The 14878-nt window shown below is 45.1% G+C and overlaps 1 protein-coding gene across 1 annotated transcript in view; it reads left to right on the top strand.

Annotated features, from left to right (window-relative positions):
• The window catches only part of rictor (rapamycin-insensitive companion of Tor), a 148148-nt gene extending 145236 nt beyond the window's left edge, over positions 1-2912 (top strand). Inside the window, exon 27 of the mRNA XM_077643128.1 lies at positions 2692-2912. Coding sequence (XP_077499254.1) covers positions 2692-2774 — 83 coding nt within the window. The 3' untranslated portion in view covers positions 2775-2912. The remainder of the gene's footprint in view (positions 1-2691) is intronic.
• The last annotated feature ends 11966 nt before the right edge of the window (positions 2913-14878 follow it).

Raw genomic sequence — 14878 nt, 5'->3', positions numbered from 1 at the left:
GTCAAAATTATGCTCGGTGACCGTTTGTATTTGCTAACATTTATGAACTCGCACTCCACAATCGCTGACATTGCACATTCGAATCCCATGGACTCGTTAGGCCTACTGTTACCCCAGGTGAGTGTCGAAGGATGAACATGTGAAATGTAGCCATAATAATACAGGGAGAGTATAGACTAGAGCAGCCTGTCAGTTCATCTCATCGACGTGAAAGTTTCATTTGGCTGCCGATGCTGGTGCCGATGCTGGTGCATCAGCAACAGCATTTATTAGCTAATCAGCTCACCGCCTGCCGATGTCGTGTGTCACCATTTATAGTAGGTCATGTTACTGTGCAGTTCTGTCATTAATATTCACGATATTGTTCCCAAGTTTAAACTTCACCAACTGTCGCACTAACAATTGGTCTCTATCGTGAAAAAGTGCGCTTAACATGTTCACTGCGGTGGCGATTTTTGGAGCCCTAATCCCTGCACGACGTGGCCCACCAGTGAGCCAGGCTTAATTTTGTTGGGTGTGTTGCGACAGTGCGTAGCTACAGTGCACAGGGAGCAACAGTGAAGCCAACTTCTTGGAACTGCCAATAAATGGCATCAACGGCATAGCATTTGTGCTTTCCACAGGTGCTTTGATAAGCCGGAATCGGCCCATGAATTTATCACGACTCAGTATTCGTTGCCTCACAGCATAAATACACGGCTTGACCTACGACGCAATAAACGTGTTAAGGACTGTTTGGAGCTGAATTAAAATATATTTTAAGCATTTGTTGCATCCAATACTTCACCATGGGTGACCCTACATACAGAAAAAGCTTTTACAGCCCCAAAATTTGGTGCCTCAACCCCTTTAACCTGAGTACAATGTGATAGCATTACTGCTCTTTCACTTCAGCTTACACAGTGGTGTAGAGGTAGCACGCCCAGCTCATGACCCAGAAGGGCAGCGTTTAATTCAAAAGTGTTTTGAAATGTGTCACATTCATACAGACTGTTACCCATTTAATGCTTCTCTCAGCTAAACTGGTGAATTGTTCGAGCTCGAATTTCGCAGAGAAATGGCATTCGGCCGACAGAATTGTTTTATGCTTAATTTGTTTGGAATACTTGCTTGAATCGATCAAAAAATGTCTGATATTCGCATCGTCTGCGGTGAAGACGAAACAAAACAAGTCAATATCTCTGTGATCTCGTTTGTCGGCCCGATAGATTTGGCAAAGGAGGGGAGTGTTTTGCGTAGTAAGGTTTAAAGACGCATTTTCAACTGCCTTATGAATGATCACAAAAGAAAAGCTTAGTTTGGCCTGAACTCCACTAAATTAGAATCTCCACGCCTGACAAACGAAATAGCACCGCCGTTGCAATCGCTGAAGTAGCGGCTTGTTTTCTTTCGTCGTCGCCGCAGACAATGTGAATATGCAACATTTTTTCATCGATTCAGGCAAGTACTCCAAACAAATGCAGCATAAAACAATTCTGCTTACCAAATACCATTTCCTTGCAAGATTTGAGCTCGAACAATTCACCAGTATAGCAGAGAGAAGCACTATATGGTGCGCATTTAATTGCGGAGCACACTGTAGATTGCGGGGAGTCCGCAAACTAGTACTACTGGCGCAGTGGTGCAGCAGTTAGGCGATGTGCCACTGCTCCAGCAGGTGGTGGCGCTTGTGAGACCTAGGTTGCTCTTCCTGAGTTTCCCACCTCTCAACCAGGCTCTCTCTCACGACACAAGGTCACGTGACCTCTCTCGACCGATCATTATATTGATTGCCACCGTGCCAGGTGCTTTTAGTGCTTTCTTTCCTTCACGGGGTCTAACCAGCTCACCGAGTTTGTGTGACCTTGACAGAACCTAGCAAAGCAACAGCCCATGCATAAATTAAATATTGCCACGATGGGGTGTTGAACCTGTGGTGGCGCGAACAAATCGGCTTTGGTTACTGCTGCACGAAAGCACTAGCCTATTGCCACAGCGAACACGCCTCATGTTAAACTACAACGCACCCACACTGTGCATTGCACGTCGTCGTCTTCATCAACTATCTGTGGCGCACTCAGATCAGATCAGCCTAATCTGAGCCTAATATAATTGCTAGACGTGCTGATGACCCTGGTAAACAAAACCATGAGCCAGCCATGCTAAACACATGATTTCGCATGTCTAAATCAGTTTAGCTACGCTACAACCCTACCACTTGTTTCACCACCTGGACAGACCCCAGCTTTTCTTCAGAATGGGACCTTTAGTGCTATCACATTGTTGATCATTTGTGACTCATGCAGTGAACAGCCTGCCTTCTATTTTTTGCTGCAGCTCTAAAGCATACACACTAGAGATCGTGATCTGTTCAGGAGAGCAAGCTGCTGGGCTAGTTGGTGATGCATGTTGTAAACTATAGGAAGCACAAAATACCGGATGACGGACAGAGTAAGGGACAGCGCTCGTGAACCTGTTTTTTGTGTCCCTTACTCTGTCCGTCGTCCGGTATTTTGCGCTTCCTATAGTTGACATCTAGTTACCTGCAGGATTTTAATTACTGCTTCTTGAGTGCTGTTAGCTGACGCGAAGGTCGTGTCTCATGTTGTGACCTTGTACATTTGTCCGAGAGCAGGGGGTTTGAAATTTGGGAATGGTGCAGCATGTGTTGAATTTCTCTAAACTTCTTGCTTCCATGCTTTTTTTATTTGCAGCAATTTTTCGAGGAGGCTCAGTACATCTTGAGGATACCGTGCGTAGTGGTGATGCCACCTAAAGAAGAATCTGAGGCTTAGGTGTGTTTCCTGGCTGAAAAATTGAGTTTCAAATCTGTGGTGCTTTGTGGCATGTGCGTTCTCAAGATGGCCGCCACTTGTTCCACTGTCAAGCCTCTCTGTGCTGCATCCTGCAATGTTTCCATTCAGATTGTTGTACCTTGGGCCACATGCAAAGACAGCCGGCTCCCAAATTGATGCTGGGCGGCTGAGAGTATCTTTGCCACAGAACACCTGTCCATTTGAGACATGTTCCACCACATGTTGTATCCGAGGTGTTGCTGACGCAAGCGAGAGCATTGTCCTCCAAAGTCTGCGCCGTTGTCGCCTGGAGGCCAATTGTGGTAAGCCACTGCGTCGACAGGAGAAAAAGAATGCTCGGATGTTTGCGTGTAGTCTTGTTTTGTGAAGTTTGAGTGTTATGTCACAACCTGAAGTGCTTCTCTTTTTCAAAACTTGTACTGTACACAAGGCCCTGCATTCGAGCGCAATAGATGTGCTGGAGTCGAAGCCACCGCTACTACAGCACTTAGCTAGTGCAGAGTTTCTTTTGAGTGCTGGTAAGCAATGACAGTTTTTGCGTCATTGTTATTTGCGTGTAAATTAAGAGAGCGGGTGTGCAAGAATGCACAAACGTAATTGAAGAAAAAAAAGGAAATTGTGCAGATTTTCGACTTTCTGTATTTCCTTTTTGTGGTCGCACAAACGAATTCAGAATCCATGTGCCAAGTAGCTGTGTCACTTGTTCTCAGGTTTCTCTTTTTACTCCTGTTCGGTTTTGCAATGCGATACTTGTAAATATGTACACAGGTGTGTAAATAGAGTGCCTTTCGAGCTTTTGTGTATTTATAACTGTTTCCCTTGTATGATGATGATGTTCTGGGCTAATAATAGGTGCCATTGAAACGTAGCTTTTCAGTGATTATTATTTTGTTGAGTTGTTGTTGCATATTTCTACTTACGCCTAAAAACGTGCGTTTTGATGTTGCTGTGCAAGGTCGTCTAATGCGTTGGGTTGAATTAGTGTTCACTTAGCTTGAGGAGAGCGTAAACTGCTATGAGAAGTGAGAGCGGTTCAAAGACATGAGTGTATGTAGACAGCAGTCATTTTAAATTGTGCATAAATTCTTTCTGTAGCATAAAAAACGCATGTGCATAGTTACATGCTGCCATAGGAAAAGACAGCCCTTGGCACTTGCTTTTGGGTCTGTGCATTGAATTAGTTTATCATGGTGCATCATTTTGTATCCAGTGCTGTACACATCAGGGCAAGTGTGAAGAGATGCATACATGAGGTTTGCGAGAGAGCGTACCATTTTTTGACTTAGAAATTGCTGGTTGCTTCTGTGTGATTGACTTGTTGCCCGCTCTTAGTGAAATAGATGCAAACTGTGCCAGCTATCCCATGCGTTAATGTGTTCCCAACCAAGCGATTTTTAACTGATGCATCCTTACGAGCTTTGATAGTGCTAAATTATGATGGGCAAGTATGAAATGTTTTGAACTTGCTAGAACATTTGGCTTGGAAAAGGAAACTTTAAGGTTGCCTTTTGCTGCCTTTGCAAGAAATTGAACAAAATACTTAATTTAATACAGGTATTGTGCATATTTGCCATTCTGCTGATTAGTTGGTGGAAGGGGTAGAAGAAACGACTTGAAGATAGCCAAGTCGTTTGTGCTTTTTCTTGGAATGTGATATTCTCATGCAGCAAAACCGGGACACCATACTGTGTATTTAATCCTGTTTCCGAACAGAAATGTGTAATGCCATGTGCCTTCCCTGCCGTTTGACTTCCAGGACAAAAGCTGTACATATTTCTTCTATTTTCCTATGTGAACGGATGCTTGGATATATACTTTTGTCTTTGTGGAGGAATACCAGTTTATGCTTTTGTCGAAACATATCAAAACAGTAGTCTTGTTTGTAAACCTATGGTGTAAATATTAAACCTTCATTTTAGTGAAAAACTTCATTCTTGCACTATGTTTATAAGGTGTGCTTCAAAATAAGTTTCATGGTGTTTGTATGTATCGTAGAATTACTTTTTAATAGAGGTGTGCAAATATAAAATTTTTTATTGCAAAACCTATTGCAAAAAACGAAATGAAAATTTTCTTATAGTATCAAATATGTATGCAGGTACTAGTTTAAACTAAAAAAAGTTGCATTTCAACGAAACATAGCTGTAGCAAAAAAAACTCATATCATGCAAATTGTATTTTGCTCATCATTTACTGACAAGGCCTTATGAGGTGTGAAATAAGGGTGGTAGAATAGTAGTAATTGTGGTAAACTTTATTTTGTAGTCTAGTAACATGGCTATAATTCTTTGAAAAACTATTGTGTTCAGTGAAAAAAGTTTGATACAAATGTTTTATTTATGGCTTGCATGACAAACAAGCTTGCTGAATGATATTGTAAAGCATTCTCAGTTGTCGGGTGCTGAATGCCGCAAAGCATATAGTAGGCTGGCCAGATATCTTCTCACTGGCAGTGTGATGCCAGAGGTTGCCATCGAAGAGGCACAGTGCATTGCAAGCTGGCAAACTCGTGAAGACTGCTCGCGAAGCAGCAGCTTCAGCTATATAATGCGGGCGGGGCGAAAAGCGTCTACGCTTGGCGACAAAGCACTGCCTTTGTAATGCCGCAGCAAACGCAGCGTTGTCGATATGACGCAGCCCTTGGATAGCGGTCTTGCCATACTTCAAGCCCTGTGGTCACTAATGCCATTGCAAAACAAAACTACGCGCTAGGGATGGCTTACACACACTGTGGAAGATGCCGTTGCATAGGCCAAAAATTTTGCTCACTTAACCCGTGTAATTTCCTAGCTGACGATGGAAACGATTGCCCCTGAACCACCCACGTGGAGTGCAGCTGCGCCTGTTTCCATGCGTGCAATGTTCCCTATCGCAGGGATCGCAAGCATGTTCATTGCTACTCGTTTAGTACAGTTGCTAATAAAAAAAAAAGGCGCGAGTGGCCGGCTGGGCGGAAGAAAGAAAAGGCCAGTAAGAGGCCAGTCAGCGAAAGCTTTACTGGCCTAGCAGCAGCAAGCAAACTCAGCTCCGAGAAAAAACCCGACGTGACACCGCTGCCACAGAAACGCATCGTGTGACGTCACCGCACCACCAAGCCGAGACTGTGGTGATGTATCAGGCAAGCAGATGCGGCTTGGTGTCTAACGTTGGGTGTGTTCCGCACACTGGATAGCCGCCCACAGTGCCACCCTGGCAGGTGGCAGTGGTTGGTCACCCAATGAACGTGCAGCCTATTGCTGCAGTGCCACGTGTCTGTCTGCCACAGCGTTGTCAGCACTAATGCATGTAGCCCACATCTCTTTCTCATCGCTACCGCCTACCTCAAAGCGCGATTGAGGCGTCCACTGACCCAGGAAGCCAGTTATGCGCCCTTCCTTTCCTCAAAATCATCAGTCTAGAACATTGTCAATGCCAACGCCAATGAACACAGTGAACGCCAACTGCTTTCACTTTGTATATCCTGGATTATCTGAGCAAATCCACAGCCAAATTTTTTTGCAGGTGATGACACTGAAGTCATCGAAAAGCTAAATGCCTCTGTACACCAGACCATTAGACTGATCCGACGCATAGCGAACAAGAGAAGAGGCGTTAAGGAAAGTGATCTATGCCGATTGGTGCAGGCCTTTGTCATCAGTAGGATGACCTACGCCCTTCCCTATCTACGATTATACAGTGCTGAGAAACTCAAAATTGAAGGACTCATCAGGCAAGCCTACAAGGCAGCCCTAGGTCTACCCGTCAACACCTCCACCGACAATCTACTGCAGCTCTGCCTACACAACACGCTAGACAAGTTTACTAAGGCCCATAGGAGAATGCAAGAGCTCAGGCTCGCTCGCACCAGTGCAGGTAGAGCGATCCTAGGAAGGCCCGGAATGACCGCAGACCCCCGCAAAATCCCATCCATCGTCCGAAAGGCAATCATGGTAAAACCATTACTGAAAAACGCAAGGCCAGAGTGCAAGCCCCCTAGCCACAAAACTCTTGGGCCGACTGGACATAGTCTACGTAGACGCGGCCGCTTACCCAACACCTGAAAAAGCATACACGATAAATGCGGTGACCGAGGAAAGCCAACTTGCAGCAAACTCTACTGTACGCACAAACTCTTCAAAATAGCCGAAGAAGCGGCAATCACCATGGTGCTGACAACCCCGCTGGCGGAAGTGATTGACAGCGATTCAGAAACAGCGATTGGAAGTTTCGCCAGGGCAGAATATCCTCGGGAATCCTCAAGAATTACCGGAAAGATATGGAACTGGTCTGAGTACCAGCTCACTCGTCAAACCCGGGGACCGAGGCAGCCCACGATACAGCTCGAGGATCTATCAGCCGAGCTATGGATGCTTACTCGGACTTAATACCTATTGCAAGGTCACTCAGCACTACAGGCTAGAAAGGCTAATCTTCCCACCTCCGCATAAAACCTAACCAAAGAATAGGAGGTACTGTGGAGACAACTTCACAAAAAACTCTTCCTAAGCCATGTGCACCCGGATATATTTAAACCGAAGCGCTACAAATGCGCTGGAAAAGCCACTGTAGACCAGGTCTTCTGGGATTTCCCGACAGATTGCCCACCAATATCGCTTCAGAGGCTCGCGCACGCGGGTCCATAGCAGACCTTGCTGCTCAGCTCCGACCTGGGAACAGGTTGGGACAAGAGTCTGCACTGACGGCCACCTAGCATTAGCAACTATCAAGCCAATAATAAAACCAGAAGAGAGGCTGGTTGGTGCATGTTGATGGAAACCGATTGAAGACAGGACGGAAGAGAAGAACAGGTGCTGACTAGCAACCAAATGATTTATTGCAACAGTGAAGGCAGCAATATAAAGCAAAACACAAAGCATCAGACATATCGGGGGTACTATCAAAAGGTGTCACTGACTGAGATAGGCAAGCTCTTACGGCTGGCTAACGCACGTGTCACCGTAGTCGCATACGTTGTGTGCCTCGTAGATGAGCCATGAGGTCTGGTCTTTATATTTGGCAATGATGATGGTCTTAAGAAAAGCTTCGCAGTCCATACAGTGTATGACCATCTTGTTTTTGCATGGTTTGTATTCTATATCGTTTGCATATATGCTCGCGTAGACGGTCATTGATACAGCGGCCTGTCTCACCAATGTAGTACCGGCCACATGAGAAAGGGATCTTGTAAACAACACCACAGCAGTAGTTAAACTTTTTCCTTTTTTGTTGGTTGACTCGCTTGTAGATCCCTCCCAGTTTGTTCCTGGCGGAGAAAAGCAATCTCACACCAGCTTTGCTCACAATCTTCGTCAGATTGTGCGACACCGTGTGTACATATGGAATGCATGCCGTCTTTTCCTTAGCTGACTGATGAGCACTGGTGCACACCATTCTTCTCAATTTTCCTTTCCACAATCAATGACTCAGCTACGTTCAGTAGCAGCTTCAATGGGTACCCTGCAGTTTTTAACCTTTTTACTTGTGTGCAAAGGTTTTCTGTGTTTAACGTACATGAGACCTACTTTTATGCACGTTTTGGCAATTCCGCGTTTCACTATCTTTGAGCAAGCTGACTGAAATGGCAGAAGGCTCTTCCAGAAGCGTGATGAATAAACCCAGCTCACATGTTCATTGTATAGTACAAGTTTCAGGGCTAAAAACCTTATTCTATTGTTAGTAGGGAACTCGATGGTTAGGCAGAACACGTCAAAAATCTGAGCAGCAGTTTGCTGGGCTTGACCTGTGCGATAAAGTAAAAGGTCGTCGACGTAACGCATGACTTCAACAATGGTTGGTGCCATAAGCCAGAAACAGGTCACTGAGTATGGGAACAAGGCTGGATCCAATGCACACCCCCCGTCTTCGGATAAATCATTTGTCTCCGGTATTAGCAAATGTAGACTACAGATAACAGCTAAGCATTTCTAAAAACCTGCTAACATCTATCCCACACGTGTTGTGAAATTTGGCGAAGCGGTCGGTGCACTGGCTGATTTCTGCGGTCACGGCATTCTGAGGCAGGGAATAATATAAATCCTTAACATCGATGGAAAAGGCGCTTACACGAGCTGGTTGTTAGTTCTGCAGGAAGTCAACATTTTCTCGGGTCTCCTGATGCGGAAAAGGCCATTGACTCCGAAATGCGATAGGCACTTCTGCAGGAATGTTGCAATTTCAAGTTACCAAGGTTTGGACACTATGACACAGAAAGGGCAGTGCTCTTTGTTGGCAATGAAGAAGATCGTGAGGCTGGATCTCTTCCATGCTCTCACAGGTGAAGCTAGCTTCAAAAGGCCGCACAAATCTGGACGGCTTCATTTTGCAGTTTTGTTCTACAGATTTCATTTCTCTGAAGTTTCCTTGGAGTGCTGCTTGAGCCTTCTCCTTGTATATGGCATTCGATTTTGGTACGATGACAAACCCACCCTCCTTGTCAGACTGAAGTAACTATGCCTGCATCTCTGAGCGCCGTCACAGAAGCATTGAAGTGGTGAAAGCCACCTGTCTTCACGTCCTGGGGCCTATATGCCTTCCTTGATGGTTGGCGTCAACAGCTTGCCTATCTTAGTGACACCTTTTGATAGTGCCCCCGATATGTCTAATGCTTTGTGTTTTGCTTTATATTGCTGCCTTCCCTGTTGCAATAAATCATTTGGTTGCTAGTCAGCGCTTGTGTCCATGTTCTTCTCTTTTGTCCCATCTGTTAGCGCTCTTCAATCTGTTTCCACCGATAATGAGAGTCCTCCAATCCAATTGCAGGCGATGACTATCTGCTGAACCTCTCGCACGAATGAGGAACGAGATTACTGCCTACCAGTAAGTGATTTTTTACTTGTGACTGAACGCTGCAGCACGAAGGCTAGGCCTAGCTTAAAACCAATGCACAGATGGTGATCGAGGGACCAGCGCTTCTATTGCTCATGGATTGCAAGACAATGTGCAACGTCGTTTTGCCTTCTGCGAGCGTATAGAAGCGCTGGCCCCTCGGTCACCATCTGTGCATTGGTTTTAAGCTAGGCCTAGGCTTACTGCACATGCAGTTTAGGGAACACGCGCTGCCCAGGGGTCGCGCCTAAATCTGACACCCAGCGCCATCTGGTTTTAAAATGAGTAATCACATAGGAGGATGACGAGGCAGACGAGCCGCTGGAGCATGGCTGGCGTGATCATTGGCTCCTCGGCTTTCTGTTGTGTTCACAGACTTTGCTCAGATTTACTGTTCCGAAGAGCAAGAGCTTATCAAGATTAGTGACACGACTTGATCACCCCAGCTTCTTGCCAATGTTGATACCGGCCGTATTGCAACTGCATTGCGGGAAGCATGCCACTGTTGATTCTGCACTAGCGGTTTCAATGTAAAACTCCCGTTTAGTATTTTTTTTCCCCGCCAGTTTGCCTGTAAACGGCGGAAGCATTTGCATAGTGAATTATGTGCACGCCGCTAAAGAAACACACTCGAGCAAACAAGCCCTATGCCTGTGCATGTTGTCAACATCCATTTGTGCTTCCGCGCTCTACATGCCCTGTGCACAGTAAGCCTGTTTAGCATGTTTTTTTGTGCTTCTGAAAAACTACGACAGTGTTTTAACTAGGCCAAAATCTGTCCACTTTGGTTGCACTTTGTGCGTCATAATTTATAACACATGCAGTTGTGTTTGAGAGCGAACCAATATAAACATAAATGGGTGTGAAGCAAATGTCCTTGATGCATGTGTACTGCGATATAGCTTATACTCTTGTACAACTGCCTTTACATCGGTTTCATGAAGGTTCCCACTCTTTACGCTTCCGAGATTTAACAGCACGCGTGAGTTCCTCAGGTGCATCATATATATCTTGCACCTGCAAAGTTTGTTTTGAGGGCACTGCAATCATGACGGTGCTAAAACATTCATGACGGTGGTAAGCCACCCTTAAAAAACGCAGCCGTGAGGACGACACAATGGTCATCTGGGGCAAAATATTCGTCCTGGGTGTGTGCTCTCTATTTTTAGGAGTAAAAAATTATTCAACATCAGAAATTGTTTCATTCAGTATCGTGAAATAAAACAGTGTTTCAGAGAAAACAAGAAAATCGAGTTGCTCTGTACTGCTTGCAGTGCTATTCAAAGTTTACAGCCTGTATGGTATTAGCCGTGCGACTTCTGAGATTGCATCAAAATGCCTCCCCTGCCCCTTTAATACACCTGCTATGGTAAAAAAATCAGTGCATAGAACAAAGCAAAGTACCATCATGAAGCACAGCTTACAGCAGCAACTTTATTAGAGTAAAAATATTTCTGTGTTCGATGTAAAAAGTATAAACCTTGTATTCGCTGGAAATTAGCACCGTATCCTGAAACAATTACCGCATGAAAGTTTTCGTGCTGCGCACCTAAGCAGACAAGTACGAACATTGAAGGAACTGAAAAGCAAAATCGTTCCGAGTGCTATTGAAACAATATGGAGCAACTCATGCCGAGTGAATCGTTCTTAGAGTGTACTTATGCCCCTCAACCATCTATCAGGAGTCACTGTAGGAGCCTCGCGGTGGTATATGCTGCGGGGAAAATTGTCAACACATGCAGGATGGTGCCCATTATGTCACTTGACAATCCTGACAAAGTACTTGCGTCTTTGGGCGTCGGCCTCTGACTGGCAGATGCGGTTTGCCGTCTGGACTGTGCAGTGAGTAAACTAATTGCCTTACATGCGCCATGACTGCCAAAGCCGCATTATATTATGCATAGTAAAGCTTGTACAACAAAGCAACCAACAAATGAGCCGCATACGGATTTGCTGTACTTCTCCAACCATCTGATTCTATCACTGTACCGATCTTATTCGCGCAACCACATCGGAAATAAGTTGAACACTTATAGTAGCCCTCTTGAATGTGGCATTTGCAAACGCCGTGGTATGCCGATGGTTTTGGCTTTTTTTTTTTTTTTGCCCTTCCACACGTCTAGCCGCGGTAGCTATCTTCGCTCTACCAAGAAGTGCGGTGATGGCTGCTAGTTGGCGCTAGTGGTAGGCGGGGAACAGAGAGCATACATGCACCGAGTGCCGCGTTGTTTTCAACAGTCTGCCAAGCAAACACGGCGTTGCTCATGCGCCTCCCCAACATGCGTGGAAGAAGTCAGCAGTTCTCGGGAACAGATGTGTCGATGCTGTGCCCGAAAGATTGGGCACACTAAGAGGGAAAGGCAAAGTAAAGTAGTGCGGCGTGGATCCTTCCATGCTACGCACGGACAACTGCTCTGTGGATATGGGCATCTGACCGCCTGTTGCCTGCATTCATTTATGAATTTCTAGTTTGGAGAACTGCTTTTGTCAAGGGCATAGCGCTCGCAAATGGATGCTTACGCAAGCCATGCGTGAAAACGGTCACAGCCAACACCGTGATCCTCAAAACGCAGGCAAAGATACTGATTCCTTTCGTTGCCGTTGTGGTCTGTGCCCAGGTGAACCACTCGTATAAAGATGAACAAGCAACCCGCGGACGTGCGGGCTCTCACAAAAAGCGACGGTGACATTCCCTCAGCACACTGCATGTGCGTGGCAGGTAGTGGCGAAGCCTGCTCTCATGTTGTTGCTGCCCTGTTGTTTTACGTAGAGTATGGTGTGTGCGCACAGCAAAAACATAGACAGCTGTGACACCTGGCTGCTGCGCTCTGTGCAAATGATAGCGCGACTGATTTGGGGACGCAAGGCCCAGTCGGGGTTGCAGTCGTCGAAAAGTGTTGAGGTTGACCTGGAAAATGTATGCACATAAGAATAGTTGGTGTCGGCAGCAGTTCTGAATTTTTAGGTACATTAGACGTGCTAGTGGCAAAAAAAACGCATCTCCCTGAGAGCTAATCATCAGCCTTCTCGCACTTGGGCAGGCATACTTTGTTTTGCTAACATTCAACTGAAGGTGATTTGAATTAAGCCAGGTAGACAGCTCGGATAGCCAGAAATTTGCTACTGCCTGCATCTCATGAACGGTGTAACCGGAGAAAAATACATTCGTGTTGTCCGCATACCGGGTGTCCCAGCTAACTTGGAGCCAAGGGTTAAAAATTAAATTATTAGACAACCGAGTGAAACCAGTTGCACATTGGTGACAGCCATCTCGCGCACCGCAGGCAGATATTGTTTTGCAATTAATAGTTTATCTAAATCAATAAATATTGTCTTTAGACAACAAAGTGCATTTTAAGTGTTGTCGAGCACCTTCAGAAACCCCCATTTCATCATTTACGATAAGGAAACACTCACGCGTGTCTTTCCTTCCCAGCTGCAAAGAAAGCCCGCGAAATACAAAATAAACCACATGACTAAGAGTGGTTTAAGCAAACGAAATCACCTGCAGCCTTGACTCGACGTCCCTGCACCAGCGACCCTGCAGCTGCACATGATGGTGTGAGTTGCAGGAGTTTTTGCAGGATGGACATGAATCTACCGAACGATCTGCTTAGGTCATCCTCTCTGACAACTTCATTCCAGTTTGTATTATGAGCTATCTGGCAGAAATAAGCTAAGCTAGTGTCATCAATCTTTCGATAGATTCTGCATACTTTATTCAGACTACTTCTTTCGTCGTAGCGAGAGAGAAAGCAAAATATCGGCATATGATCGCTTACACCAACGGCAAAGGTGTTTCGTGGAGCAGTGTTAGAAAAGCAGATGTCAATAAGACTTTGATCAATCAGTCACTACCGTAGATGTGAATAGGTTTTCAAATCCAGGACTACATATGATGTCTCGCAGCTCTTTTGTAGATGTGTTGTTCATTAACATGTTGATATTTATATCATTACTACAATAGCTTTCAAGCTATTCAAAGAAATGTAATTAAACAGCTGTTTGAGGCGACTGTAGAATTTGCTTAATAAGCCCAATTGTGGCCTATATACTACAAGTATGACACAGTTGTCACAAGGTATAGCTAGTATTTCTGCGTCTTCATTCATAGCACATAATTCTGGTATTTCGTAATAAGTATTTCCCTTTTTGACCTAAAGAGAAACGCCGCCTCCTCGTTTATGCCTTCCTGTCAAGGACAGGCTTCTGTAGTATACTCAAATTCATAAGCCTCACTCTGGTCTGTGTGCCAAGTTTCTGTGAATGCTAGAAAATCAAAATGGAATTTTTTTTTTATTCAAGATGTATGCCATTCTCCTTTTCTCAAATTGGAATTTAAGGTCATTAAATTAAGCAAGCTCCTCGCTTTCGCACGAATGGTTTGTGCATTCAGATGAAAAACAGAAAATATATTCTTTGCGCCTTGCTTCTGGGTGGTAACCTAGTTATTCAGGCTGATAGTGTCGATGTTGGCCATTTAGGATATTTTGTTAAAATTTTTCTCTCTCGATGCGAACAGCAGGAGCACCTGTTCGTTACCTCACGAACACTTTCCCATCTCGGACTCACGTAGCGGTATTCGCTCTTTCCTTAGTCTGTCATAGAAGCCTTTTTGTATTGTGTGTTGTGTATGTGCTCCGTTTTTAGTGCACTTTTCTTCTCAGTCCATTGATGTCTGGTTTCCCTTCTCGCCAACCGCACAAGGATTGGAGAGGGAGCGTCTGACCCTCCTGTGAGCTGCCATTATGTCTTCTTTACCAGGGACAGGAAGCTGTAGCTTTTCGGCAGTTGACTCGACGATTACTTCAGTGTTCTCCCTGAGTGGACTTTATGCCATGGATCTCCGTTATTCCTTTGGGAATAATTCTCAAGTCGGTCAACTTCTATTTCTAGGCAAAGGTGCTGCTCATCTCTTTCGAACAGTTGTTCTTATTTGCCTTTTCTTTGCATCTTTTTATTTCCTGTCCCCGTGTTTCCATGAAGGCAAGCATGTCGTCATATTTGCTTGAGTACAGCTCAAGAGCCGACTCCATCGTCTGGATTGATTGGACTTTCCAGCATTTGGTTCGTAACTGCTCTTCCCGTTTTTTCTCAAGTGCATCGAGAGGATGCAAAGAAAGGTTCAATTTCATCATTATGTCCATCAAAGAGGGTTCAGGTATTTCATTTGTTGATCCTTCCACCTGAGAGCCAGTGCCCATTTGCCCACACGAAAGCCGCGAATTGCTTTTAGTGCAGGTAGGGCATAAAAATGCCTCTTGCTTTTCCGGCGTCAT

This window comes from Amblyomma americanum, chromosome 11 (assembly GCF_052857255.1).
Source record: "Amblyomma americanum isolate KBUSLIRL-KWMA chromosome 11, ASM5285725v1, whole genome shotgun sequence".
NCBI lineage: Eukaryota > Metazoa > Arthropoda > Arachnida > Ixodida > Ixodidae > Amblyomma > Amblyomma americanum.
The sequence above is the reverse complement of the archived record's forward strand: the minus strand, read 5'-3'. Positions and strand labels throughout refer to the sequence as shown.